Source organism: Tripterygium wilfordii, chromosome 4 (assembly GCF_013401445.1).
Source record: "Tripterygium wilfordii isolate XIE 37 chromosome 4, ASM1340144v1, whole genome shotgun sequence".
Taxonomy (NCBI): domain Eukaryota; kingdom Viridiplantae; phylum Streptophyta; class Magnoliopsida; order Celastrales; family Celastraceae; genus Tripterygium; species Tripterygium wilfordii.
The window spans coordinates 1,832,282-1,859,448 of NC_052235.1; the positions used below are offsets into that span (position 1 = coordinate 1,832,282).

At 37.0% G+C, this 27,167-nt stretch overlaps 5 protein-coding genes across 7 annotated transcripts; 1 reads left to right on the forward strand and 4 right to left on the reverse strand.

The window, feature by feature from the left end:
- The first annotated feature begins 3,490 nt into the window (after nucleotides 1-3,490).
- LOC119997617 (protein NDL2) lies at nucleotides 3,491-7,547 on the forward strand. Of its 2 annotated transcripts, none has more exons than XM_038844759.1 (11): nucleotides 3,491-3,639; nucleotides 4,715-4,814; nucleotides 5,313-5,410; nucleotides 5,562-5,674; nucleotides 5,879-5,939; nucleotides 6,045-6,131; nucleotides 6,215-6,292; nucleotides 6,378-6,434; nucleotides 6,538-6,593; nucleotides 6,778-6,913; nucleotides 7,018-7,547. In XM_038844759.1, exons 1-11 carry the CDS (start codon nucleotides 3,580-3,582, stop codon nucleotides 7,228-7,230), a joined length of 1,059 nt encoding a protein of 352 aa, XP_038700687.1. In that variant the 5' UTR covers nucleotides 3,491-3,579; the 3' UTR covers nucleotides 7,231-7,547. The 2 variants fall into 2 exon arrangements, with proteins under 2 accessions (XP_038700687.1, XP_038700688.1); XM_038844760.1 differs by having other exon boundaries at nucleotides 5,586-5,674.
- Nucleotides 7,548-7,704: 157 nt separating this feature from the next.
- Nucleotides 7,705-8,911, reverse strand: LOC119997619 (thiamine phosphate phosphatase-like protein). The gene is made up of 3 exons (XM_038844762.1): nucleotides 8,692-8,911; nucleotides 8,469-8,590; nucleotides 7,705-8,378 (listed from the first exon to the last, which is right to left on the reverse strand). Exons 1-3 carry the CDS (start codon nucleotides 8,830-8,832, stop codon nucleotides 7,799-7,801), a joined length of 843 nt encoding a protein of 280 aa, XP_038700690.1. The 5' UTR covers nucleotides 8,833-8,911; the 3' UTR covers nucleotides 7,705-7,798.
- A 721-nt stretch (nucleotides 8,912-9,632) lies between these two features.
- LOC119997610 (homeobox protein ATH1-like) lies at nucleotides 9,633-14,412 on the reverse strand. 2 transcript variants are annotated; one of them, XM_038844750.1, is made up of 5 exons: nucleotides 13,917-14,412; nucleotides 11,084-12,457; nucleotides 10,287-10,642; nucleotides 10,125-10,185; nucleotides 9,633-10,021 (listed from the first exon to the last, which is right to left on the reverse strand). In XM_038844750.1, the coding sequence occupies exons 2-5, from the start codon at nucleotides 12,257-12,259 to the stop codon at nucleotides 9,872-9,874; spliced, it is 1,743 nt and encodes a 580-aa protein (XP_038700678.1). In that variant the 5' UTR covers nucleotides 12,260-12,457; nucleotides 13,917-14,412; the 3' UTR covers nucleotides 9,633-9,871. The 2 variants fall into 2 exon arrangements, with proteins under 2 accessions (XP_038700678.1, XP_038700677.1); XM_038844749.1 differs by lacking the exon at nucleotides 13,917-14,412 and adding an exon at nucleotides 13,544-13,897.
- A 2,395-nt stretch (nucleotides 14,413-16,807) lies between these two features.
- LOC119997625 (abscisic acid receptor PYL2) lies at nucleotides 16,808-17,594 on the reverse strand. Its single transcript, XM_038844768.1, has one exon. The coding sequence runs from the start codon at nucleotides 17,527-17,529 to the stop codon at nucleotides 16,975-16,977; it is 555 nt and encodes a 184-aa protein (XP_038700696.1). The 5' UTR covers nucleotides 17,530-17,594; the 3' UTR covers nucleotides 16,808-16,974.
- A 1,345-nt stretch (nucleotides 17,595-18,939) lies between these two features.
- LOC119997609 (K(+) efflux antiporter 6-like) lies at nucleotides 18,940-27,038 on the reverse strand. Its single transcript, XM_038844748.1, has 20 exons — nucleotides 26,610-27,038; nucleotides 25,926-25,969; nucleotides 25,576-25,634; nucleotides 25,366-25,432; nucleotides 25,221-25,282; nucleotides 25,053-25,128; nucleotides 24,863-24,937; nucleotides 24,485-24,556; nucleotides 24,309-24,392; nucleotides 24,088-24,156; nucleotides 23,886-23,963; nucleotides 23,640-23,728; nucleotides 23,397-23,493; nucleotides 23,202-23,255; nucleotides 22,396-22,491; nucleotides 21,185-21,373; nucleotides 21,021-21,098; nucleotides 20,778-20,822; nucleotides 19,843-19,932; nucleotides 18,940-19,689 (listed from the first exon to the last, which is right to left on the reverse strand). Exons 1-20 carry the CDS (start codon nucleotides 26,998-27,000, stop codon nucleotides 19,606-19,608), a joined length of 1,899 nt encoding a protein of 632 aa, XP_038700676.1. The 5' UTR covers nucleotides 27,001-27,038; the 3' UTR covers nucleotides 18,940-19,605.
- Between the last annotated feature and the right edge of the window lie 129 nt (nucleotides 27,039-27,167).

Sequence of the window (27,167 nt, forward strand, 5' to 3'; positions counted from 1 at the left end):
GCCAAATGTGACTTTGCTTCTATCACGTGCAATATATGGTGCGTTAGCTCCATAATTATTTTATTATTATTATAATAATATATATTGTGAACTTTTTTGGGGTCATATCATATTAACTTAAGAGGTTATGAGTTGGATTTTAACTAAAAATAATATTATTTTATCTAATTTATCGTATCCTCAGGTGAAAACGGTTGTGCAATTGTAGCGGAGCGGAGTATCTTGTAGTTTCCCCCCAGCATATGAACGATGACATGGCGGCAACGAGAAGTAAAAACATTAACAGTTATATCATCTGATCATGAAACTCCGCCAGACATTGCACCAACCTCTTTGTTGCTTACGTGGCGTGACACGTGAGCATGTTCTTGAGGCTCTCTCTACGGGCTTCAATCGTACGTGGAAGTTTCTTGGCATACCTTGATATGTCACCGACACTTGTTCTTGCTTAAAGAGTCCTGTAGTTGTAGTAATTAGTAAAGTGAGCAGGGCAATAATGATTGCCAATAACACAAAGAGACTTCCTTTGTATATTTCTATAATAAATCAAATAATGTCCATTTTATTTGGAGGTGGAAATAGCTTTGCTTGATCTCTTAAAATTATTAAGATAATTTTTTCCAAATATGTATTGTCAAACCACATAGTAATATACTTGCATCAATAACGAAACAATATAAGTTTGTCATTCGGGTATTAGATATGGGTCTAAACTCGAGTCGTAAAGTCTTTATACACATAAAATTTTCATATGACAACACGATAAGTTGGTGAAAGTTTAGCGTGTGACCACAATTATACTTACATCAACTACGGCTTTCACTTCTAATATGGATTTACCAAAACACAACCGATTAAGATTAATCTCAGTGAATTAACTCTTGGGAAAAAAAAAAAGTGATATTTGTTCCATTAAAATGTCTCTTTCACTTTTCCAATAAAATAATTTACAATCTGTTTCTTATTTTAAACGATGTCGTGGAATTAAAGGCATACATCCACTTTATAATTCACAAAGAAACCATCAATTGGAATGGACCCTTCAATATATATGAGATGATGCTAGATCGCCATCAATCACCTTATGATTAATAAGAAATAACCAATCATGAATAGTTGAACGTGTAGGGTAAATAATGTATGTATATATATGATATTGCATAATTAGTTCCTATATATGTATGTGTTTCAGTACATGATCATATGTATATAGGTGAAGATAAATTAATTAATTAGTTTGTATTAATGGTTGGTGGGGTTAATGATGAGATGACATTGGAACCCATGATGTAATTAAGCCTTTGTTTTTTTTTCTCCAGTCAAAGGTTCTCCTGTTTGGACGAGACAACAAAGTCTCATCAAAAGAAAATTAAGGAAAATTACCATGCTTTGCACTTAATTAAACCAATTGTCGACAGTGATTAGGACAGAAAAAATTTTTATAGTTTGGTGAAGTGTCTGCAGTCGGGGTGGGCCTTTTGTGTGTTTTGATTGACAAGCTAGCCATTTTTTTGTGTGTTTTGGCAGCACATATAGAGTAATTTCAATAACGAAAGTCAAAGATGGTTGAATGACCAAAATAACACTGATTGATGGGAGCCCAAATGAACAGAACAGAACAGAACAGAACAATCCACGGGCCAAATTTAACATGAATTGCAAAACCTCAATTTAATTTGAACATGTTCGTGTGGAGTTAAATACACTTAAACCCAATCGTTAATTGTTACTCAATTGTTATAATTTGAAGAAATTGAAAGGGGTGAGAAGAAGAATGTAAGAATGTTTGACCCAATTCAATCCGTTTAAGTTGTTGTCCACTCCGGACCCATGCCCTGTACGGTGGTTTTATTCTTTAAAATGGTCACTTAATTTTGGACATATATATGTTTTTGTTCAATATGGATAGTTGTCCTTGCAGATCAAACTCTCTCATAGACCCGTTAGTGTTTGAGATTGAGTTTTATCTTATAAACCACATCATTTTACTTTTCACCAAACGATTTGAGACTTTTAATCTTAACACAATCTACCGTGATCAAACTTCATCTTTTGTTTTAAACATCTTATTTGCAATCGTAGGATGTTAACGTGAAAAATTGAACTTCGTCCGCCAGTTTGAAGGATTTATTTTCGACCAACTCATGCACTAAAAGTCTAGAAGGAACTCTAGATTACGTGTTATTGGTTTAGAATAAAAACATGTTTAGATTTCGAAAACAAGAACTATATATGTGTTTGTGTCTGGTAAATGGTAAGGACGGGTACCAACTCAAATGGAAAGTGATGCGATTGTGTGTTGCATGCGCACATGATGTCTCAACTAAACAATCCTGTGTCTGAAAGCAGACTCGGCATCTTATTTACATCAGACTATTGGATTTAATTGCCAAAACTAACCAATACAATTGATCTTATCTAGAACGTGTTTCACCGTAGATAATTTACAGCCTCATGCGTTGGTATATCATTTTTAATTGATAATCATGCATTGTTAAATAAATGACTAAAATATATCGTTTAGTTATATGAATGGATATATAATCACAACAAAATGTATATATTGTTGGAGTAAATGTGTGATGATAAGCTCGTTAACAACTTTGGTGGATGGTTTAACGATTATTTTCTCTAGGATCAAATTGTAAAGACTCGGAAGGTATTGAATTCGATTTGTACTGAGAACAATACTCTTGAGGTAAAGCGTTCAGTTTTGACACAACTTATTATGTCGTCAGGTGAAAAATTTATGTATACGTAGGTGTGACGATCAAAGTTTAGATCAAAATCAAACGTGCACGTAAATCATGTAATAATAATTTAAATTATCTATGGCAATGACCAAGGCTTAACACACAAATGACTGTCTCATGCCAGTCATAACTTTATAAATGAGACAAAAATGGATAGGATTTTTGGCATAAAGGCAAAAATCAGAGGAAAATAAAGAGAGATTGCAAAGCAGATTTGACCCAAAAAAAATTTGGTTGAATTTTGGCTAATAAGATAACATTAATGTTCAATAAATTCTGTCATAATATAATATTTCATACTATAAAATAAAATCAAATTATCTATAACTTTTGTGTGAATTTTACATTCTCATAATCTCACTCCCCAAAAATCCAATTTTAAATTTTAAACATAATTTTGACTGACATGGTAAGAGATAAAACAGAAAATAGAAGGGGAAAAAAAGATTTTAAATTTTTGATCGTAATTTTTTGAAAAAAACTAGACAAGATATATGCGGAAGTCAATAATATGATTAATATCACCATAGAATTATAGAAAAGGGCAAAATAGTAATTGGAGAAAAGTTGTCGGCCTTACGAACTAGGGTTAAAATTAACCAGAGTATGAGGTTGGGTCCTGCGAGTACGGACGGCTCGTGACGAGAGTTCTTCGTGTAATCCAGCGTCGGTGACTCGTTTGAGTTAACCACGGGTTACAAGTTTTTAAAGAGAAAATTTTGGTATTTAATAAGCCATGGAAGGAAAAACCATTGTATTCTCAAATTGAGCGAGAGAGAGAGAGAGGGAGGGAGAGAGGGAGAGGGAGGGAGGGAGGGCGAGGGAAATGGCAGATTCAAGCGACTCGGTGTCCATTGATATCGAAACGATCTCTCTTGGTGGGAAGGTATTGCATTATTTGTATTTTCGTATGAAATATGAATGCGTGTATTAGTTGTTCCATACGTGTACCAGTCAATACGATATCCATATGCCGTTTGGCTGATGAGAAATTGTGGGAAAGGAAAAGTAATCGATAATGCTGTATTTTGTAGTTTTTTGTTGTTGTCTGGGCAAAGTAACAGATTGCCTTTGGTCTTCGTAATCGATTCCGAGTTATCTGATTTAAGCCTGAAAACTTCATTCTCGAAATTTGGTTTTTATCCTTGTTTTGTTCTATCTCGTTTATTCTAGTTAATTCTTTAGTTGAATGTGGATAGATTATTTGACATTCTTGTGATAAGGCTTAGACTTCTATTAGTCAGCTGCTGATATTTATCAACCTTTTCATGCTTTGTTTATATGGATATTTCTTTGAAGGGCATTTCAATCTATCTTTTGGCTTCTGATTTGTGTATTGGGACCGATGGTATGACGTGTGGGTATTGGGAAACACCTATCTCAAATTTTGTTTATGGTCATGTGAGCTAGTTCTTGTACTGCGGAAATATTTTTATCATTTATTATGGAATGGATTTTTTTGTTATTTTTGATTGCCCAGTTTTTTCAGCTTAGTTTTAGGAAATTCTGTTTACGTGAAGTATATTTGTGCAGTTTGATGATTACTGGGCATTTGATCCACATGGCTGCAAGGTCTTAGAACCTTAGGAGCAAAGTTTTTGTTTTCTTTTCTGTGGCTCAAGGATCTTCTCTTGGAAAATTATGCTATTTAGCTATTTCTTAAATTCTGCCAATTCTAATATTAATATCTTCTAAATATTAGCCTTCCAATATTTATTTTTGTCTTTAAACGTGTTTTCTGTTGGTAATGGTTGATAATAAGGACCATTTTGCCATGGCCCATGTCTGTGGAAGGCGTTGCTGCACATGCAAAGTCCTATCCTCACAGGACATACTTATATGAGTTTGCCTTTTAGGACTTTATTTTGAATTGACCATAGATGACGAAAATGCTTCATTGACATGCACTTTGCTCAACTGTTGTTCAATGTGATATGAATAATTATTGATTATGTCTGCAGGAGCATCTTATAGAAACTCGCCAAGGTGCTATTTCTGTTGCTGTATATGGAGATCAGGACAAGCCAGCTCTAATCACTTATCCTGATTTAGCTCTAAATTGTGAGTAAACTAGAATTTGAGTTTCAATTCAGTCATTTCACACCTTTTTTTTTTTATCAAGCTCTCATTCAGTTTACTAAGCATTACCATTTTAATAGGCCAAAAAAAATTTGATTTTTGAAAAATACTCTTTTCTGAAGCTTAATGGAGACTAGATTGATCTCTTTAGCGGATTTTTTAGCAACTATATGGTTTTATGCTCCTTGCAATGCTAATTTTGTGCCATAAATTATTTTCCGCCCTCATACGAGATTGACTGACTAGCATTGAAGCATTTTTGCTCTTTTCAAGGGTCTTGGGTTTGATTGAATCTTAAGTTTGCTTAATTGAGGTATTAAGAAATGAAGATAAGTTGGTAATTTTGCACTTTATTTCTTTCATAATGGATAAAATTAAGGGATTTTTTGCCTGCCATAGAAATCGTTTATTCGTTTATTCTGGCAATAAAAGTATGAACTACAAACATCTAACTTGATTTGTTTTGGATGGTCTAAGCAGATATGTCCTGCTTTCAAGGACTATTCTTTTGTCCAGAAGCATGTTCCTTGCTCCTCCACAATTTCTGCATATATCATATTAGTCCTCCTGGGCATGAGGTTTGTAAGTTGATAGCTTGACTGCACAACTTTTTTCCCTTCTTTTGTTCCATTCAAAAAAGAATTTTTTCTTTTCTTTTCACTTTAGACTTCCAGCTATGCTCTAGATGTATGTTTGTTGAATGTACAATTTACATTATTTCTTATCCAGCACTTTCTTCAAGAAACATTGCAGTTAGGAGCTGCCACTAGCACCCCGCATGACCCTTTGCTTTCTGCTGATGACTTGGCAGATCAGATTGTGGAGGTTCTCAACTTCTTTAGGTATTTTATGTATGGTCTGTTTGCGGTGTCAGTCTCAACAGAATATCGCTTGACGAAATTACCCCATATTTTTAAATTTTGAAGCTGTCATTTTCCTGCATCAAATCATCCATTGTCCCTTTCATTATTGTCATAGTTATTTAAAAATTTAGGAATTTCGGGAGTAAGCTGATTCCTTACCTTTCCTTTTCATTTTTTTCCCAGGCTTGATGCAGTAATGTGTATGGGGGTTACAGCTGGCGCTTACATTCTTACCCTCTTTGCTGTATGCTGTCTTCCTTAGCAGCATGCAGATACTTTGCTTGTAAATGCTTTAAAATTCTGTTTTAGAGTCCTGAAATTTACTGCTGGGTTTCTGTGTCTGCAACAGATGAAATACAGACAACGGGTTCTTGGTTTGATACTTGTTTCTCCTCTTTGCAAAGCACCCTCTTGGACAGAATGGTTGTATAACAAGGTTTCACTTCTGATCCTTTTGTCATTTGTTATGGGCTTAGAATTATCAATCAATCCTAATCAAGGACTCCTAATTATTTGCAGGTGCTATTGAATTTAGTATACTACTATGGCATGTGTGGAGTCGTGAAGGAGTTACTGCTAAAGCGGTATTTTAGCAAGGTACTTTTCTGTTTCAAGCTGATCTCCTTGATTTGCTTATGGATATTGGATCAGTTGGGTAATTGGACTCCAAATGATGTGATAGGAGGTTCGTGGTTGTTCTCAAGTGCCAGAATCAGACATAGTTCTGGCCTGCAGAAGAGTTAGTCTTTCCTCTCTCCTATGTAACCCTCTTATGTCTTACAGAAGCTTAATGATTGTTGGTCAGGAACTAAGCAATTTTTAACTTGTGTTTCTATTCTCAGTTGTTGGATGAAAGGCAGAGCTTGAACGTGTGGAGGTTTCTCGAAGCAATGAATGAGTAATGCCTCTTGCTGAAAGGAAGCTTTCATTTCCATGTGTTTGCTCTCTATAGTGTGATTACTGGTTTTACCAATCATACACATTTCGTCTTGCTGTTACTGGTTCTGGAACTCGGTGAAACGCATACATCACATGCTTGCACCTTTTGATATGACATTAAATTTTGTCTTGTGGTCCAACAGGAGGCCAGACATCACTGAAGGATTGAGAATGCTGCAATGCCGTTCTCTAATTTTTGTTGGGGACAGTTCTCCGTTTCACTCTGAGGCGGTTCACATGACTTCGAAACTAGATAGAAGATACAGTGCCTTGGTTGAGGTACGTAGCAATGGCCCAGCCTATTGTGTAATATTTGGCTTGTATGATGTATGGAAAACTTGGTACTTTTTTTAAAGTTTATCCACGGGTGTTGATAACTGCAGGTTCAATCATGTGGGTCAATTGTAACTGAGGAACAGCCTCATGCCATGTTGATCCCGTTGGAGTACTTTCTCATGGGATATGGTATGTACAGGCCGCCTAAGTGTAGTGTCAGCCCAAGAAGTCCCTTGAGTCCGCTTTGCATCTCACCAGAGCTTTTATCACCAGAAAGCATGGGTTTGAAGTTGAAACCAATAAAAACGCGAATGTCTTGACAGGTTTTGCGAAGAGGCTGTAAAATTTTCTTTTTGTTATCTATTTACTTACAGACGTTTCAAATTTCTTTCATTTGTTTTAATAGGATGAGAAGGGAGATCAATAGACATTTGTAGATAAGATGGAAAAGAGGAAATATAGGTGAATAGAAATGTTAGGAAGAAAGCAAATGGTGTCATTCATTCTTTTGTAATTATAAAATCATTAGTTCCTTCCAATCACCAAGTTCTCTGTAAAATTCTCATAATAAGTTCTTCGACCATCCATATCGAATGATAGTGATATATCAATATGAGAGGTTAGCTTGTTGATTCAATGAACTGTCTTGGAATGATATTTAAGGTTTTAGCTTGTTATGTGCAGGGCCTGCAGGCTGTCTGTAATTTGGTGAAATCGCGTCACTTTCCACCAGTACACACCTTTCATTTGTACTGCATTATATGCTGTCATTTCATAAAGAATTGCTGCTGACATGGTCCATAGAATCATGTTTTCTTCAATCAAATTATACTTTATTGCAATTAACATGAACCACTGAATGTGAACAAAAAAGTTCTTTCTATCCAATTAGTGAGGAACAGGGAGGACATGACTAAAGGTTTCATGTGTAGTAGACATGGAACTGGTATGGAACTTGCAATCCGGAGGAACCAGCTCTTCAGACCCCAAATTGCAGCACTTCTCTTCGACGATGATCGTGTCGGTCAAGTTGAGAAGCTTAGTACGAAGCTCGTCCCAGTCACTCCATTCATGAATACCAGATTTAACAAGAATTGGGTTAGTTTGAATGAGCTCCCAGATTGGGAAATTCTTTCTTGGCATAAAACAGTCTTCTTCATTAAGCTTTAATCCTGCACAAAAGTCCGCGGCTCCATCGCCAAGGTAGATGAACCTTTTCTTGCGCTCCGCGGAAACAGATGCTCTGATCCTCTCAATCACCATACCCTTGCACATGTTGGGAGGGCAGATACTACAACCATGACAAGAAGAGTTGAAATCATGGTATGGTAAGATTCTAAGCCTCCCAGATTCATCGACAAAGCTCGGGTTTGTGTTGATCTCAGAGAAACAATCCATTAATCCATGGTGCTTCAGTATTGTCTCAATAAAGAAAGTATTTGCATCACTCAGTATCCTCAAATCACACCTGAAGTAATATAAACATATCAAGTCCAGTCATCTATTTATCCACTTCAAATTAAAAACAAAACGAGCATCACTAGACAAGAAATAATACCCAGAATTGTATGCTGACTTGATAGCAGAGATCATATTCGGGTGAATCGGAGCCAGCTTCAAACACTCTGCAACCTCCTCCATTGTCTTTCCCAGAGAATGCATCTCCATCATCATCTTGTCCTGCAAACACAGTACCAGAAACAACCCAGTTAGTCCTTTTCTGTGTATGAGAAAAAAAAGAGAAAAGAACAAGAATGTGTTTCCTTTAAAAGAAGAGTAACCATGAGAGTGTTCCAAGGCATGGAAGGACAGAGTTGATTGAACGAGTGAGTGAGACCAAACTCGTCCACTACCCAATTATCACTGTCACAGTCGATGATTGTCTTATCAAAGTCGAAGACCACAACCACCACTCCTGCCATTGCACCACCACGGCACCACTCCACAACAATTATCAGATTTGCCTACAAAGTATGAACTACACAGCCTTCGCAAACACTATAAATACACAGAGTGAGAACGTCGACTCCGACCTGGAATATAATACCCTATTGCGTGACAACTGTGTGTTCGTAATGCATGTGGTTTAAGCGTAAACTACTTTTTTAAGAACCAATTAGGTTACATTTAAATTAGGTTATCTTCAATGCATATATATATGCTAATTATCAATTCTTATTGATTGGCAATATATTTTAATTTTTATTAGTTTATTACCATCCATTAAAGCATAAAGTTTGACGTGTACATTAATCATCTACCACATTGGCTACACAGTATACCAATTTTTTTTAAATTTTTATTTCTTTATAGGATTTGTACCAAACCAATATACCGACCTCAAATTTTAGAGATAAAAACTTTGATGACGATGATGACAACCCAATATACCCTATATTTTCCCCGACAAAGCTTGATCATTTTATTGATACAATAAGGAAACTTGCGTCTTTTTTCGAATCTGTTAATTTTGGTTATGTTCGACCGACAACGGAGTATCACATTTTCTTGCTCGATTGTGTGCTAATTTTTATGATTCACAAATTTAGTTAGAAGAATTTCCTACTTATATTTCTACCGTTATTTCTGCCTTAGTTGCTCATGAAGCTGCTAAACCCTTCTCCTCCTTCTATGTTAAGTTATTTTCTTCTTAAAAAAATACAATTTCATAAAAAAGCTTGCAACTAAGATAAAACAGGCTTGAAGGTGAGGCACATGACTTGCAAAACATTACGTAGAGCTTCTGATTTACCTTTATAAGACATTAATTCATTCATCCTAATACATGTAATAACTAATGCTAGTGGAATAGCACCCCTAACCACCCAATTAAGCATTATATGTACACTTAGAACCATATTTTGGATGTGTTTTTCAACCCTATTACGTGATAAAAAGTAAACAAATGGTCCAAGCTTGTCAATGCTGTTCTTTCTTTCTCATCTCAGCTTCAATTCACATTCAATTGTTGAATCCAAGCATGTGTAATCTCTTATTGTAGCTTTCTGCTGCTCCGTTTTGATGTGCCTTTCTTCTGTTCATCTCTGAATACATTTCCTCTATCATTGGTTTCCATAGACGAACACGGGCATTTATAAACCAATTCGATACCTGCTCATACAAATATACAAAGAACTCATTCAAATTTCAGTTCCAGACAATAAATAACGATTCAGACGATTCTTCGGGTAAGTTTGCTTATGTTTATGACTACCTGGCTTCTTGTCAATCCGCTCTTCATTGCTAGTAGATGCTTTTCTGCATCTTTCGGGTACCTGGACATCAGCGCAAGACGTTGTGTTAACATATGACACCTAGAACAACAAAATGCCGGTCGAGATACATGCAAGACAGTTTGTTTTGTACGAGGGCTTACGGGTGAAGAAAGTTCTGAAACATCCATGCACGCAAGACTGAGACCGATCTTTCAGGTAAGCCTCTCTGTGGTCTCCATATTTCATGATCTTTTCTCTTCAGCTGTTGGAGAGCCCATTGCTTTTGGAAGAAGGAAGTTTCAAAAGATACTTCTTTTTCTACCATGGATTCACTATCAAAATGCGCTCCCATTGCAAGGATTTGGTTACTGATCCTCTCTCTGAGGCTTTTATATAGAGATGAGATTGTTTGAAGGGCAAAACGAGCGTGCACTTGTGGTTCCAGTTCAGTTGCAGCATGGAATGCAGATACAACTGTATGGATCTCATCCAAACATTGGTTGTACTGATCATCAACCTGAGTTAACAAGAGTATCGAAGTCAGGAACAAAAAAGAACCAAAATCTATCGTTTGTAGTTAATTACCAGACAATTCAATCAACCCTCCTAATTTCTAACATAGCTAGTGTCCCACGTCGCTTAACAGAGACAAACAACCAGTTCAAACCGTTGGAGTACTTGAAATTACCTAACTTCATTGTCCATTACTACACATCTGATGCCAAACAGAGTTTATCACATTATGTCTAACGACAAATAAGCAGTTCTTATCTCTATTTTTAGACCATGACTGACATTACGATTGAATTCCATAGTGCTCGAGCATGAAGGTCGTTGGCTGGTACCTATATCTGTTTTACATATATACGTGAATGTCTCATCCCAATCCCAATTAACATCATGATCAAACTACATTGCTACAAGAATCCAACAGTAAGAAGCACTAAATGAGGCATACCACTTGTAGTAGTGTCAGCAATTGGTTTTTCTTTGCTTCCATTGCTCGTCTTCGCGCAGCTGGCTCCATTTCAACCTCAAACATGCTGTTTGCATCAGGATATTCATCATAACCCATGAAGGGCATCCCTCCCTCAAAAGAGAATCTTGAAGAGAGTGGTGCATTTTCCCCTGCCCTGATTCCACCAGTAAAGAATCTCTTGTGACCTAGATTTTCTAGTGAATAGCTCACAATTTGAGCAAGTATTTCCTGAATTACATAAAGATATCTCGATCCAGATATCACTTGGGAGTACTGAGCGGTTCGGTTGGAACTGAAACTCAGAGAGAGCTCCTTACCACAGCAGGAAGTCTGTTCTGAACCCAACCTTGTTCCTTCCAAGCAACCGCGTGTCATTTCAGAACATCTTACCTCCGAGCACTGATCTGTGATGCTTATTCCACTGATGACTGAAGGCTGGGAAGTGGCAAGACTCAAAGAAAGCTCATTATTATATTTACATGAGCCATAGGGATTATCTACATCCACATTTACACCATTTGAAGGTATCCAGCCAATTAGATCCATGTTGCCCATAGATGAAAATGATTCAAAGCCTGGTCTTAACAGGGTCTTCTCAGGAACCACTGAGGTGTTAGGAACCTTGTCATGCGCTTCACCATGACCATAGTACACATGGGTGTCAAATGTGGGATTTGAAGTATTAGAGCAATCATAATTTCTTAGCACTTGCGGAGGAAACATTGGAGGAGAATAAATTGACAAGTTGTTCAGATTTTCTTGAACATCACTTCTTACAGCTAAAAGGGTAGCAAGTGAAGAGCCAGAAATCGGCGTTCCGCTCATGAATTGCTGCTGGAAGTCAATGTTACTGATGGGATTTGAACTGCAACGTGAAGCTTCTCCCAAAACATTCCTTCCAAGCAATGCAGGCAATGCATCCGACTCAAAAACACCAATTCTTTCCGTCATTTGAATATTTGCATGGAGGAGATCGCTGACAGGCCCAGCTTGCAAATCTGAGACCACCGGGTGTCCAGATAATGCCTGGCTCTGGTTGTTATGATCAAATGAGCCAAATTCCATCAGTGAATTGGGGGTTGTCTGTGATGGGACCCTTGATGCCACAAACACATTGCTGCTGGCCATATCTATTGGAACGTAGCAATTCTCCATCACTATAGGACCAAAAAGATCACTAACAATCGTTGAGAACAGCCCCTAAATCATTGGGATGTTGCCATGATTCATGAATCATAGACCAGTTATGTTTCAGCAGAGATCAGGGAAAGGCAGAATGTGCTAATTTGGATGCTGTTGCCAGCAGTATCTATCTTCTGACCATTCTCCTTGCACTTTTCAAATAAAATGAACCTGAAAATGAAATATAGAAGTTCAAATACAATTTAGCTAACCCGGCAGACGGTAACACATAATTGAGAATTAGTCGAGTAGATTCAAGGAAGCAATTTACAACCATCATTGCATGTTCGCACTATGATGCATACATACTTGCTAGGCAACTTCTAAAAAAAAGATTCTATTACAAACATAAAACTCAAAAGATTCTATCACCCACTATCCCATTTGGTCCTTTAGAGGAGTGTCAACCAAAAGCTAGAAGGACACACAAGTAAAGATCAGTTCTATCAAATTTCAATCCCATCAGCATTACAGCTAAAGTGACAAGCTTATGATGCCATGAAAACAGCAGCATGGGAAGATGATACATAAAGATGGATGCCAAACCCTACAGTGTTCAAAGGGAAGGGATTGGACTGGAAATGATTGTATCCATACATTCTATGTCTTTTAAAGAGAACAATTGGTCAAAGGTTACCTTTCAAGCTAAATCTCGAGGATTATCATCATTCCTACTTGATTGAGTTCTTTAAGCATAGTGTAGACTAACATTTTAGGGAATAGTACTCACTAGTCACTACCTATAAAAAGAAAGTAAGAGAGGTCTTCAATTTAATATCAAAAGAAGTACAAATCACAAGCAAAACCATTCAACAATTACAGCACAGAAGTGCAAACGAATGTTTAGAACAGATAGTCTACAACAGTCAAGAAAAGGGGAAAAAAAAAAAAACAGAAAAGAAAAGAACAACCTTACACTCATTTCAGAGGTGCTAGTCACGAGCAATTTTGAATTTTCTACACCAAAATATTGCAGAAAGCAAAACGGTAGAATCAAGAATTTTGATGCAGAAATGATAAAAATTAAGTCCGAGGACCTAAAGAGATAAAGTGGTCTCTGCTTCAACACTGATGGATCCTATTGAGTAGGTTCAGACAAAGAGCACAATACAAGCCACAGCAACCCAAAATTCACATGAAATCATTGGTCTATCTTTCTCCACAAAAGAGTATAATCAAAACCCATTAAAAAAAACTGTGGAAAACAACTTTGTTTTTGCGGAAAAAGCATAACAAGGACTCATGCATTACGCGTACCTTTCTCAAACGACACACCCAAAAAGAAAATCCCAATACAGATTGCAGGTTTATGTTCTTTACGTGATCAGAAAAGTGGCATTTTTCCACAAGAATCCAACCAAAAAAAACTGAGATTCAGAGATCAATAATTTTTATCATCTCTTTCTCTACCCACGAGTTTGAAAAGCTCAAACCACATATGACCTATGGGTTTTGTAAATAAAGGATACCCATTTCAGAGAATCCAATAAAAGAAAGGTAAAGATTGCCAAAAGCTTCTGCAGAGAGGAAGAAATGAAAGAATTGGACCCATAAATGCAGATGGAGAGAGAAAGAAAACCCACAAACAGAGTAATAAAAACAAAGAGAAAGAGAGAGGGAAACACATTACTCTTTTGTTGCAGTACCACTCATTTCTGTTGCAGGCTTTTGAGGGCCCATCTCCTTCTCTCTTCTCTCTCTCTCTCTCTCTCTGATCTACTTTGTCCTCCTTGCCAACCCTTGTTATCTTCTGCTTATCTGCAATGATCACAATCAAAATATCTGGATTCTCTCTGTTGAAACTGCTGTTCATGGCAGGTCTTCTCAGCCCCATTTTTTCAGAGGGAAAGTCTCTTGCTGTTTTAGCCAATTTTAGTTATGATGAGAAAGATGAGTAAATGAAGCAAGAGAGTCTCAAACTTTCTCTTTAGAATCCAACAAACTGAGTTTTAAGGCAAATCCAATGTGAAAAGAGAGAGAAAGCAAAACACTGTTTAAGCAACTTGTCCTTGGGTATATATACAGACTACAGAGAGACAGAGGTAAAGCTGCTGATGCAAGCAAACCCAAAATGTGATCTTTCTGACGATTTTATTTGAGGGCAATTACTATGGAGTCTTTCAAGGTCTGTCTTGGCCAACCAGAGTAGTTCATAGGGTGTGCACTTTGTCTGGAAGACTATGAAGTGCACTATTGGTATTGAACCATATATAATGATGAAGTCATGAAACAGTGTTGTCAAGTGGGCTTTGATCAGTGTTTTTGGATCATGATGTTCGTGTTCTCAATAGCTTTTTCTGGGGTTTGGAAACTTAAACCAAGAAAAATAATTTCTTTGAGGGTTTTTTTGGGATCTTGAATATTGATGTGATGGTGCAGTCCAACTAATAATTAAAGAAAGCACTGCAGCGATACACCACTGGTGCTCTTTGCACCCTGAGACTGAGACCGAGACCCTCTCGTCGTTTGAGCATTAGCCAGCAAATTTTTTTTTAATTCTTTTACGAACCCATTATGGATCTGTTAATATCCTTTATATATAATTGTTGTGAGATTCTGAATCTGATCACTGAAATTCAATTATATATGAGTTTAACTTCTAAACACAAGTGCCTATATATATATATCCACAAGCCCACAACAAGTTAAAAAAACGAAACTAAGAAACAAACTCAGCCGAGGCCAAAGACACTAAGACAGAACCTGAGGAGGACACAACAAGTTCCTTGCAAACTCTATGAAGTATGAAGCACGCATTGCAATACTGCAATCTTTCAGTTATTTAGGCTTGAAATAAGTTAAATTCTCGAATACATCAAAGGAATCCGCTGTAGCATAAAGGCACGTTCAAGGCATGAATTCCGGTTTCAATTATTGACTGCGGAATAAGTCGTTAATTTTTTCTTTTTCGAATTCAAGAAACTTATGGGCCAGAAGGCATATTCATGAAATGGCCTTTCATTTGCACGATGTTACCTCTCCTTTGGGCCGCTAATTTCTTCTTCTTGGGCCAACTCAAGTTGGCTATTGCAATCTTTCAGAGATTTAGGATTGAAATAATTTAAATTCTCAAACAAATCACAAAAATCTGTAGCACAAAGGCAAATTCTACGGATTGAATTCTGGGTTCAACTCCTGGCATCGGAAATTTTTTGTTTCGAATGCAAGGGAGGTTTATGGGCCACTTTAGTGACGGGCCCAATGATCAGGAGACTTACCCTAACACATCAACGACCAATAAGAAGGCCCATTCACGAAACGGGCTTTGACTTACACGACGTGACCTCTCGTTTGGCCCGCTATTACTTCTTCTTGAAAAGTTTGTTTGACTTGGGCTGAAAACATGGGCCAACTAGATCACTTACGTTTGCTATTGCAATATTTCAAATATTTATGCTTTAAATAATTTAAATTCTCGAATAAATAATCAAAGATCCACTGTAGCACAATGGCAAATTCTTAAGCATGAATTCCGGGTTCAACTCCCGGCAGTGGAATAATTTTTTTGTCTTCAATTGCAAGTGAATTTTATGGGCCACTGTTGATTGTTTTTAGTGACGGGCCCAACGATTGGGCCTTATATATTATGAACTTGGCGTTGTCCCGGTTCTACTCCAACCACAAGTTCTGTCAGCTCATTTCGGGAACCGGCCCATATTACCCTCGAAGGAAGGCCCAATGGATGCAATGTTTTTTTTTTTTTTTTCCCTTTTTAAATTCTTGCAACTTTATAATAGACGTTAAAAGGAAAGTAGGAAACGTGATAATAAGTGGCTATGGTGGCATGGCTGCACCAAAAACAAGTTGAGTCAACCACTTAGGTAATAGCTGGTCAAACAATATGAACTTATCACTTGGTAATAGTTTAGTAATGAATCTTCATAAAGTCAAATCATATAGGCTATAAACTTGGAAGGTTCTAAATCCAATTTTAGATTTGGAAGGTTCTAAGTTCAATTTCTATTATGAATAATATCCTCGTGGTCATGCGTTGAAGTTTGGTTCAACTTACATTGTTATCTGGTAGAAAACTTCTTATGATGCAGGTCTGACAACCCATATCGAATGTCCAAATGACAAATTTGCATAATTTGATTATTGATTACCCAAAAAAGTTATGAGTCTCAGTCATATGACCCGTAAGATTACTCACATGTATCAGAAAGAAAGAAATCTCTCTTTTTGTCTTTTGATTCAAGGTTGACATTGAAGCCCACACATGAAAAGTTGTTGCAATACAAACTTTACACCAAATTGGTCACCCACTAAATCAACACTCCTCATGAAGAACATGTGTATGACCAAGCTTGCAAGAGTACTTGCACTATTCATAATCAATATGCAACGGCGCATATATGTAAATTAAGTTGTGATGCGAGTACTCATGGATTGAACATTAATTCTATAACATTTGGTGCATGCATGCTTTTTACCATTTGTTGTGAAACATCATCAATATATTTTATTAATTCAAATCCCCATAACATTTCAACAAGAAGATATATATATATATATATATATATATATAGGAAGATGCAATAATATTATTTTATCAAATTCAACTAAAATACAAAGCAATCCCAACTCTTTGACCACTAGAAAGACCAAAAAAAAATCCCAATTTGCAGCAGAGAATAAGCAATACTGACCACTAAGGTTAATTTCATACCCACATAGCATTGCTTAATTTAATCATGTCCATGGAGAGAAGCCATTGCCACAACACCAAGCTTTTGAAGATTCAACTTGACAACAGTGTCCACAAACATCTTTGTATCCTCCTTAGTATTCCCTTCTGGTATGTCAACAATATAAGACTCCAAAACAATAGTGTATACCTTCCCATCCTTGTTGAATTCATTAACAGAAGTGACAGATTTATAATTCTTGAGCCTGTGTTCTCCCCCAACAACCCTAAAGCTCAATATGTGCTTCTCATCATCCAAAATCTCTAGCCTTTCGGTGCTCGTGGAGGCCGGTAGACCGGAAACCACGGTTACCTCTCTTATGCTGCCTACTCCACCATCACCTCTCATGTTGCAACTCTTGATGAAGTGCTTGTACTTGTGTGGATTCTCAAAATTCCTAACCAAAGGCCACACAACACTGGCCGGGGCATCTATTCGTTGTGTGATTAGGGATGTGCGTGTGTTTGGGGATGGTTCGAATATGTGGTATGTGTCAATGAGAGGTTTGAGGTCTTTGTACTCTTCTGGGGATATGTCTTTTGGGGGTGGTTCCATGGCTTAATTTTGGCATGAAAGTAAGAAGAAGAACGAGAGCAAAATGAATACACGAGGGCGGCTGTTAAGTGGTGAATGAGAAAATCATTTCTTTTATATAATGTGAAAGGAGATCTTAAGAGGTGTGACCGCTTCTAAAGTACAAGGTACATAAATGAAAAGATCATTATATTCATATTATTAGTGACACATGTTGATGAAGTGGAAAATCTTCTCAACTACTTGGTTATGCATACATCTCAGTTTATCAGACTAGAGATCAAGAGGTTGTTGTTCTGTCTCTGCACAACAATTTGTTGACTGAGATGGAGAACTTGACAGCGCTAATTCTTAGCACAATCGGAAGGTCGTGAGTTCAAGTCTCATGTGTGTTTTCATTATCGCAATTTATGAGATGAACCCTTACTCAGCCCAACATTTATCTTCCCACACTGGGCCTCAGCCTATGTCTCAAATAGTTCATGGGAGTTGCATGGTTACTAACAAATTGTCTGGTAACCAACTATGTGGATTCCATATTATAAAATATTAAAAAAAAAAAGTTTAGGGTTTTTAGTTATTAGAGTAGTCAAATAAGAGAAGGGACATGAGTGTAAAAAGAGGAGGAAAAGAGGGACAGAAAGGTAATTGAGTTCAATGAAATAGGGAGGAATTGTCCCAATCGTAGAAAAGGAAGAAGCTGGATAATCGTAGATCATGTGAATTGTCTAACAAACTCATCCCGTGATGATACATTTAACTCCCGCCCACACAGTTGTAGGAGTGTAACTTAGAGATCATATGTATAATTCTGAGTTGAGTGGAAATTACAGATATGATACAGCTCCTACATGTATGTCTGTATGCAGGAAAAAAGTAACGACTTTGAAAAAGAGATCGTATGATGATTGCATTATGGCCAAACAAAGAAGAAACCCAGATATGTGCATATCCCATTTGTTTGTTATATTGTTGAAACTTGACTATTGTTTGTTATATTGTTGAAACTTGACTGTAGAGTGTTCAAACTTCAAACTTCAAAGATTCAAACCCTTGAAGCCATCAGGACTCACATATTGCCACAGTTGGTGTGCAAAGAGACATGACCAAAGCAGGGACGGATGAGCAAGAAGTAGTAAAAAGAGGTCATGTTAACGTGGCCATTAGCAGTGGAAAGTGAGTGGAGGTAGCTACTATTGGCTCTTGGCTCTTGTTGGAGTTGCATGTAGTTTATTCCTAGTGCCTACCTTTACTTGTCCCAATCACCATATACGGATTTGCCTTGCTCTTCATGGATATCTCTGTTGTCTTTGGTTAATTTAGTGACATACAGACAAATATAATTAGGAATGGTTTTGGACTTATTGCCCTACATCGTGATACATAGCACAGCGAATGCACTAACACAAATAAAGGAGTTAGAATGGGAGCTGTCCAATCCATGTACACAAAAGGAATCCTATTTGAATCCCCTGAACTGATTCTTTAGCAATAAGAGTACCAAACTTCCAGGCAAACAAAGTCACATTCATATACATTTGACAAACTTCTTCACCCGACCTGAAGCAGTTCATGAAAAGTTACTCCGCTAACACCTTCAAATGAATGTGTTACAATCTCTGAAATCAGCAGTGATTATGAGCACAATTGGCACTGCTTCATCTTCTAATATCGTGATTTAAAAATGATAACTTATAGTAAGAAAAAAAAAAAAAAACCGATGCATTTTGACATTTGTACAATTTCAAAAGGCCATTGCCAAAACTCAACGATGGAACTGACCTCCACACAGAAAACCATGATATATCGAAAAGAATAATGAGAAATAATGAGTGCCTGAGTCTTGGGCGAAGCTTCATCAGACCTTCCTTCAAGCGGTTAGATTATGTCTTCCTAGTTCTTCCAATCTTGATGTTTGATTTGTTCATCTCAGTTAGATTAATCATATATAACAGAAAATGAGAACCTTGAGGAGCTTTGTATAGGAGTGGAGAAAAACAACTCAATCAACGTTTGCCTCGTGGTGAAAACTGCCAATAGCTTAAGGTGCTTTGTAGGCAGAACTGCAAATTACTTCAGTTCATCTACATATGGTGTTCACGAGTCATGAGGTCCTTGGACCATCAAAGCAATCCGCTGCTTACCACTGTCCGACCGAATATTGTCACCTTTAAATCCAATCTGAAAGGGCCAAGAACATATTCAGATTTCCTTCAGAACAAAGCCTAGAAGAATTAGGAGTAAATCATAAATGACATGACATGACTTCTATGTTCATCAAAGGGGGGGATCACTGCTTCAATACCGAGTACTGACTTATTGCATTGATCTTACCTCAATGGAACTATCAGGAGAGAACCAACGTAAAAGCACCCCAAGATGCACTACAGCGGGAATTAGCTTGAAAAACAGAGGCGTAGTAACCTGCATGTATATTGTTTAAGTTATCCCATCATAAAATTAAAATAAGAATACTTGTTGCAGAACATAAATATGCTTTGGAAAAAGTTGAATCACACTTCAATTAGCATCTGCACATCAAATTGTTCCCCCGACTCAACAAAACCTTCCATTTTTCACATTCATGATTAAGCTAGTACTGTTTGACTGCTTTCCCATCCCATAAATAATATGGACAGGTTCAGAAATTCAAACTACATTCTCTCCAACTGTATTCCAGCTGTACAAATTTAACAAGAACTAGAAGGCAAGAACTATCTGGACAAAAGATTCAACAGGTAGACACAGATGAGCTTGACACAATGCACACAGATATAGACAATATTTTATATAAAAATAGAACTTTTATACCAATGCTCCTAGTTCTTTAATTGTCAAACAACAGCTTTAGGTATTTTATGAGACAACAGGACAATGTTTTCTTGAAGAATATGAATAGCAATTTCCATCATATATTATTACATGTAGAAGAGCAACTCTGAATCAAATTATGAGGCCTCAAAGCCCCCGAGGATATTTGCTTAGCCTAAATTACTGCTCATCAACAATCACCATAATGCAAGCAGAAGAACATGGTTAAGATACAAGGCATGGTATGGAATCCATAAGTTAAAAGCCAAATAATTCAATTGGCCTCCCTTGGCTTGAGGAAGTAGAATGCCTCTCCATATTCAGGTCAGGGGTTGAAGGGCTGGTCGTAGAGGAAGAAGAGCAAGAAGAACTAAAATAGGTATTCCAAATACCTTCTTATGAAAATCGTAAACAAGAAAAAGTCACATAATTCAAAACTTAATTGAAAGAAATCATACCAGACTAAGAGCAGTTGTCCCAAGCAGCAGCATGTAAAGTTTTCCCTGAAAAGATTCAGTCATTTAGTTCTAAAATGTCTCCTATCTCACTCTAGAAGTTACAAGGTATGAAATCTGAATCACACGAGACTGGTTTTTAATGTTTAAAGTAGACAGTGAAAGTGTTTGATATTGCAAACTTTCTTTACCAATATAGCTTTTCATGTAATTGTAGCTATTATGCACTGCAAGAGCAGCACTAACCTCAACTAGATGAAGATTTGAAGCACGGCTGAGAAGGACAAAAGCAAATTCCCCGATCTGCGCCAGAGACATTCCAACCTATACAAGTAGATACACCCAAGTTTCCTCAGGAACTGATCTAAAAGAAGTTATGCTACCTAATAGGCACTAAAACAAAACCTTACAAGAAATGATGTCTTGTTACTGTAGCCAAACCCCTTGACCACAGTAGCGATTACAGCTGTCTTTATAATAATTACTAATATAACAGATGCCAGCAATATATCAACATGGTTCCATAGAAAATGAACGTGAATCAGCATCCCAATGCTGGCAAGGAATAGAGCAGCAAAAAAGTTGCGTATTGGTTCAATCTGCATAAAATAAGGAACCTCAGCTTTGGATCCACAGAAAAGACAACGAATACAACTAACAAGAATTGGCATTAAATGCCTCAGATGAGCAAAATTTCATGCTACCTACTATGGTACCGATCGTAACATATAATCATGTACACAATTACAGATCATATAGGAGGAAGAAGAAGAAGAAGAGAATAGGTATAGGGAAAGACAAAATGTGGGGATGAGGTGAGAGCATGGGTGACATCATTAAGATTCTCTTAACCATCTACTGTAAGCATTTGTTCATAGCTGACAAACTTCTCAAACCACAATATCTCAGCTATGAGACTCAAGGTAAGATAACGGCTACACTCTTTTTATATTTTCTTTTAGAAGGTTACACCCAGTGCACAAAGCTCTTAAACTGATGGAAAGGTGTGGGAACTGCCTTTTCCTCACATAGGCTAGCAAAGAGACTTTTTAAGTGGTTTAACCAATGACACCAGGTTGTAACAAAACAATTACTTGACTAGACTATTGAGCAAGAATTAACGAATTTATGGCAGAGTTACGGCGATTCCCTGGGTATGGACCTTATTAAGCCAATTATTTGACTAGACTATTGAGCCAGCATATTAATGGATTTATGGGGCAGTATGGTAATTCCCATGATAATGGAATGACTCTCAGGTCAGGTGAGAACACAAATGGCAGTAAGCACTGAAACCTCGGTTGGTTAATGCTAGTTTGTCCAACACTCGTAGGGTTTTCTTCAAAGGGAAGCAAGCTCAATGTGATTAGACTTCAGCATGCATAAGAGGATCCATCCCATCTCGGTCTGTAAGTTAAGAAAAGGAGAGTTTAACATGGATCCCAAGCTCTCGGGCAAGGAAACATCCAAACAGATTGTCAAACCCTAACATGCGCTCATACAAAGGTACCTGGGATTTCTCTCCTACAATTTCATTGCAATCACCAAAACCTGATTAAACATGTCTAATCCTTGCAACTTTAAAGTTTTAATCATAAAGCAGTATGTTACATTGCCTTACTTGTTCCAGTGTATGTTGAGCAAGATCGGTTGTTGATATCATCACACCAGCAGCAAATGAACCCAGTTCTAGACTTAAACCCAGCTTATCACTACACTGAAATCATCATACCGGTTAGTCAGTAGCACCACTTGATCGGCAGTCTGTAAGAAATCAGGACTCAAACATAACTAGCTTCAAATCTCTTTCAGAAAGCTGAATGATGTAAAGTTGCATAAACATGTAGCCACAAAATGCCGATGATCTATCAAAAGATGCAAGCTATGTAATGACGTGTCTCATAAAAGGCAAATACACAAAATTAAAGACATCATTAAAACAGTCAATTCACTACCAAGAACAGCTACAGTACTGCCATTTCTGCAAAAACAACCATTTCTCGTCTTCTTTTACAATTCTGATCTTCAGATGCACCACATAAAGACACAACATCCTTGCGTATGTTTCCCATGAAAAAAAATATGCCTAGTATGTTTACCATAGGCATTGGGCAGGAACCACAAATTGTAATATCTCTTAGATAAGATAAATGAACATTTCAATTTAACACAGGATCTTTCGCATGGTTATGCCCAACCTTTTAGCATCCAGTTTCATTAGTTTACCACAATACTCTTTGCATTCAACAGTCCAAATACCTTGGATCCAACTAATTATCATCATAAGAAAAGGAATTAAAGATGATAATATTGTACAGGCAAAATGGGACTGACTATATGATTATTTTGCAAATAAAATGAAATGATACAGATGCATGTCAAAGAAGAAGCACCATTTCAAACAAAGAAGTATCAAGTGGAACAAACCCAGGCTACAAGTAGGCAGAATGCCACTGATGCCAACTGATAGAGTTCATTGGTCTGCACAAATGAAAATGAAGTCTTAGGAAAAATTCATTGTAATCCATGTAGTGCATCTCACATACATAATACATGGATTTAGTAATCAAGAGAAAATAGTATTATGTGGTTCTACACTCAATTCACTAAAAAATGGCGTACCTCAGAAGACAGGCTTATCATCAATTTAAGCAAGCGAGGGACAACAGTTCGAGAGATTATCGACAAAACAGCCAAGAAGGAAACCAACATCACCAACCTGGTCCGAAAGAAGAATTACTCACCAGTAATAATAGCCAGAGTACATCTCAAAAATGGATCGCTGAACCAAAAAGTACATTTAACCTGACCTCTTTAACTCTAGTTGTCAAGACATTCAGAATGTTATACAAGTTTTTTACTTACAATTTAGTCATGGATATTACTCCTTGAAGAACACCAGAAGTTCCACCCATAACTGGAAGCAAAGCAAACAGCAAACCAACAGCACAGTCCTGAATGGAAAATATTCGAGAGTCATTTGCAAACTAACAATTGACACTAACTACTCGAGGGCCAGAAAGCAGTAGTCACCAGTAACAAGTATGTGGTATTCAAGAAGAAGATGGAACAGTCAAAAATAGCAAAATTATATGAGAGGAAAGAACATACTTGCAGAATAAGTATGCCGATAGTGACTTGGCCATGAAGAGCATTAGTAGAATTCTTTTCCATCAAGAACTTCAATACCTGCAGCCCAAGTCGTACAACTTTGGAATTACAAAGAATCACGTGAAAAAAGAACAAACAGACCGCAGTACATGCAATTTTATGCCAAGTGCAAAATATGTAGAAAATCCACATAAGGTTTTACCACAGCTGTCGAAGACATTGAGAGGAATGTGCCAACAAAAACACCCTCTGAAGATTTACCACCACATAACTGCATATAGCACACAAATGAAAAATGCAGCATTAAGAAAGAGAAAGGTTAGCATCGAGACCAAAAAAAAACTAAAGATCGTTTAACAGAAAAAGAAAAGAACTACAAACAAAAATTTACTTTGAACTTATGTATGAATTAGTTTGACATACCATGGCTGTAATTCCAGACAAGCACATGAATAGGAAAATCTGAAGCAGGCCACCAAGAACAGCAACTGCTCTGACAACTCGAAGCTACAATTAAGGAGAAAATAATTCAACACACAATTTTGCTCACACTAAAATGAAAAAAAGGAACAAGAAGAAGTCAAAAGAGTTTGGTCTACCTTTGCTGTCGAAAACTCAAGGCCTAGTGCAAAAAGAAGAAATATGACACCAAACTGAGCCACCGTCTCAACCTAATGAACAAGTTTACAGTTCTAAAGCAGTAAGATAATATAAGAGAAGAAAAATCTCAATAAAGAGAAATCATGACATAATGTCTCTTATTAAAAAGACCATTACAACAAGAAGCTTTTATAAGCCTGAAAACAGTAATGTTCAATATTACTATAGTAGACATAGAAATAATTCAATGATCTTTTTAATAAGAGAAACTCTGGTTGATGTCATGCATGATGAGCTCAATCAAGCAAATCAGCCAAGTAACATTGCGGAAAGACCATGGTTCAAAAAGTTCATGGAAGCAAAAAAACAGCACATACTTGCACCATTTCACTAACAAAATTAAACCCTCCTGGTCCGATAATAGATCCTGCTAGCAGATATCCAGTAATAACCTGTAATTTTAGTATGGACAACAATTATGTCAGAGAATCATCATGGCGGTGAATGAAAATATATCCTGGAATTTTGATTTCTTGAAATCCAAGCTTAGAACAAATATAATCAGACCGGTTGTCCAGCACATGCAAACGCAATGCCACCACAAGTTGCAGAAACGATGACAACAACCAAATCTGATATCAATCTGCAAAACAAAAAGGAAAAAGGAAAACTCAGATATACTTATCAGACCAATCTGGAAATTATGCTTTAATAACTTACAACAAATAAGTGCACCTTATATCAAGCTGCAACACTGGATATTTTGTTTTAAAATTAGATATGATGAAGACATTATCCTGAAAACAAACAACAAACAATTTGCTTTCAAACAATTGTATTACATATCAAAATGAAGATGTTCTTAGTAAGGGAATAATACCTTCCGATCTATCAACATAGGTGTGTCTTCTGCTCCATTGTCGAAAACATCGTGAAGTTGAAATGACCTAAAATAAAATCATGAAGTCATGAGAGAGCATCTTCCGGCACAATGACATAAACACACAATAAAACTGAACAACTATTTACTATTTAATGGGCAAATAACATGTAGAAGAAAATAAAAATCTATAAAAACAAAAGTTTATACTTTTCCTCTTTCGTGTCATTCTTCTTCGGCTTAACTCGGGCAACAGTTTCCAGAACTGCCTAAGCAACAACAACATGTAGAAAAGATAAGTTCAGCAAAAGCTGCTAGCTAAAGTATGTTCTAGATGAATCCAAATGAGGGGAAAACGTGATAATCAGAGCAAGCCAGCAATACTTCCATCATTGCATCATTAGATAATGTACCATAACAACAATGCAATCGAGAAACTATGTTAAGACAACAGCACGATTAATCACAACATGAATTGCCGAAGGGAAAATATGTTTATGTAGCTGTTTATATCCTATATCATGTTTGTCCAAAAAGAAAAACAAAAAGGTATGCCTAACCTCATGTTCAGCTACACTGTTGTTGAAGCCTCCAGCATCAGCAGCTGCCAGGGCAAAAAAAAAATGGGAGTAAATAGATATTTCATAGTGAAAACAACTGTTATTATCAGTTATATATCTAGCATTTCCATATAAGATACAAACAACATAAAGTAGCCCAAAATTCTAAAAATAGAAAGAACTTTGAGGCTCCATTTGGCATTAGATGCCCTAACCCAATTGGTCGCACTCTGGATCAATCTACCTTAGATTTGCATGGACAAACGGTATAAAATCGCATTTAAAGGTTCTAAAATTAGAGCAGATTTTAACAATTTTGCGAAGGCAGAAACACGTGAGACCCGATTCATGTGAGACACGATTCATTAATCTAAAGATGGAAACCATAAGGGATATATCCAGATCATATCCAATCACGTGTCTAAAATTCAGAATCTCAATTAGAAGATTTTGAAACTGCGGCAAGCCAGGCCAACGCATTGACGCAGCAACCCTAATTTGCAGAGAACAACTATTGAAATGAACTGAACATCTCTTCACTTCTTTCTTTGTACATCTAGCGTTTACTAATCAGTCCTCGAAACACAGTAAAGACTGTTCACTTCAGCTAATCCAAAAAAGATCGCAGCAGTTCAGTTGCGAACAAGTTGAACCGATATTGTGAGTTGAGAGACAGGAATTAACCTTCGGGTTGATCATTCTCTGTGAACTCCTTCTCGAGAGCCCGATCGATCAAGTCAGCGAAGCTACCGTCCTTTGGCTTGGAGGAAGAGGCATTGAAGGCGGTTGCATTGGTGCGATCGAGAAGATCTGAGTCAGTAGTGAGTGAGAGCGAAGAATCGAAGCAGAAAAGAAGAAGAAGAAGAAGAAGGGAGAGAGCGAAACGAGAGGCGAACAACAGCGGTCTCCTCAACATTGCAGGAGCAGCAGTGGGTTTTGCTTGAAGAGAAAGCATGATTTTGTTGGGTAATGTTTGTTTGTCGATATTAACGGAACGGTTGAAGCGAGGGAGAAACCAAGGTGTGCGGAGAGAAAGCAATGAGCAATCGGAGAGAGCCACTCTAGTGTGTGACATGAGAGTCAACTTGTAGTCATATGTTACTTAACAAATAAAAAAAAAAACCCTGCATTATAAATATGTGAATTAAAAAATAGGAATTTGGTTAAAGTCGGTTGGCAGAGGGTAAATGCTCTTCCACTCTAGGCAATTGTCCCTACTGCTAATAGAACACAATAACTGAA

Bases quoted from the DNA above. Each gene is read 5' to 3' on its own strand.
- LOC119997617 (XM_038844759.1), top strand. From the start codon at position 3,580: ATGGCAGATTCAAGCGACTCGGTGTCCATTGATATCGAAACGATCTCT. The intron at 3,640-4,714 runs GTATTGCATTAT...TTATGTCTGCAG, and splicing joins CGATCTCTCTTGGTGGGAAG to GAGCATCTTATAGAAACTCG. The intron at 6,435-6,537 runs GTTAGTCTTTCC...TTCTATTCTCAG, and splicing joins TAGTTCTGGCCTGCAGAAGA to TTGTTGGATGAAAGGCAGAG.
- LOC119997619 (XM_038844762.1), bottom strand. From the start codon at position 8,832: ATGGCAGGAGTGGTGGTTGTGGTCTTCGACTTTGATAAGACAATCATC. The intron at 8,591-8,691 runs GTTACTCTTCTT...CTGTGTTTGCAG, and splicing joins TGCCTTGGAACACTCTCATG to GACAAGATGATGATGGAGAT. The intron at 8,379-8,468 runs GTATTATTTCTT...ATATTACTTCAG, and splicing joins AAGTCAGCATACAATTCTGG to GTGTGATTTGAGGATACTGA.
- LOC119997610 (XM_038844750.1), bottom strand. From the start codon at position 12,259: ATGGAGAATTGCTACGTTCCAATAGATATGGCCAGCAGCAATGTGTTT. The intron at 10,186-10,286 runs GTAAGCCCTCGT...GCTGATGTCCAG, and splicing joins TTTCAGAACTTTCTTCACCC to GTACCCGAAAGATGCAGAAA. The intron at 10,022-10,124 runs GTAGTCATAAAC...TTGTATGAGCAG, and splicing joins GCGGATTGACAAGAAGCCAG to GTATCGAATTGGTTTATAAA.
- LOC119997625 (XM_038844768.1), bottom strand. From the start codon at position 17,529: ATGGAACCACCCCCAAAAGACATATCCCCAGAAGAGTACAAAGACCTC.
- LOC119997609 (XM_038844748.1), bottom strand. From the start codon at position 27,000: ATGTCACACACTAGAGTGGCTCTCTCCGATTGCTCATTGCTTTCTCTC. The intron at 24,938-25,052 runs GTCTGATTATAT...CTAAAATTACAG, and splicing joins TTGCATGTGCTGGACAACCG to GTTATTACTGGATATCTGCT. The intron at 24,393-24,484 runs GTAGACCAAACT...CCTTAATTGTAG, and splicing joins TTGAGTTTTCGACAGCAAAG to CTTCGAGTTGTCAGAGCAGT.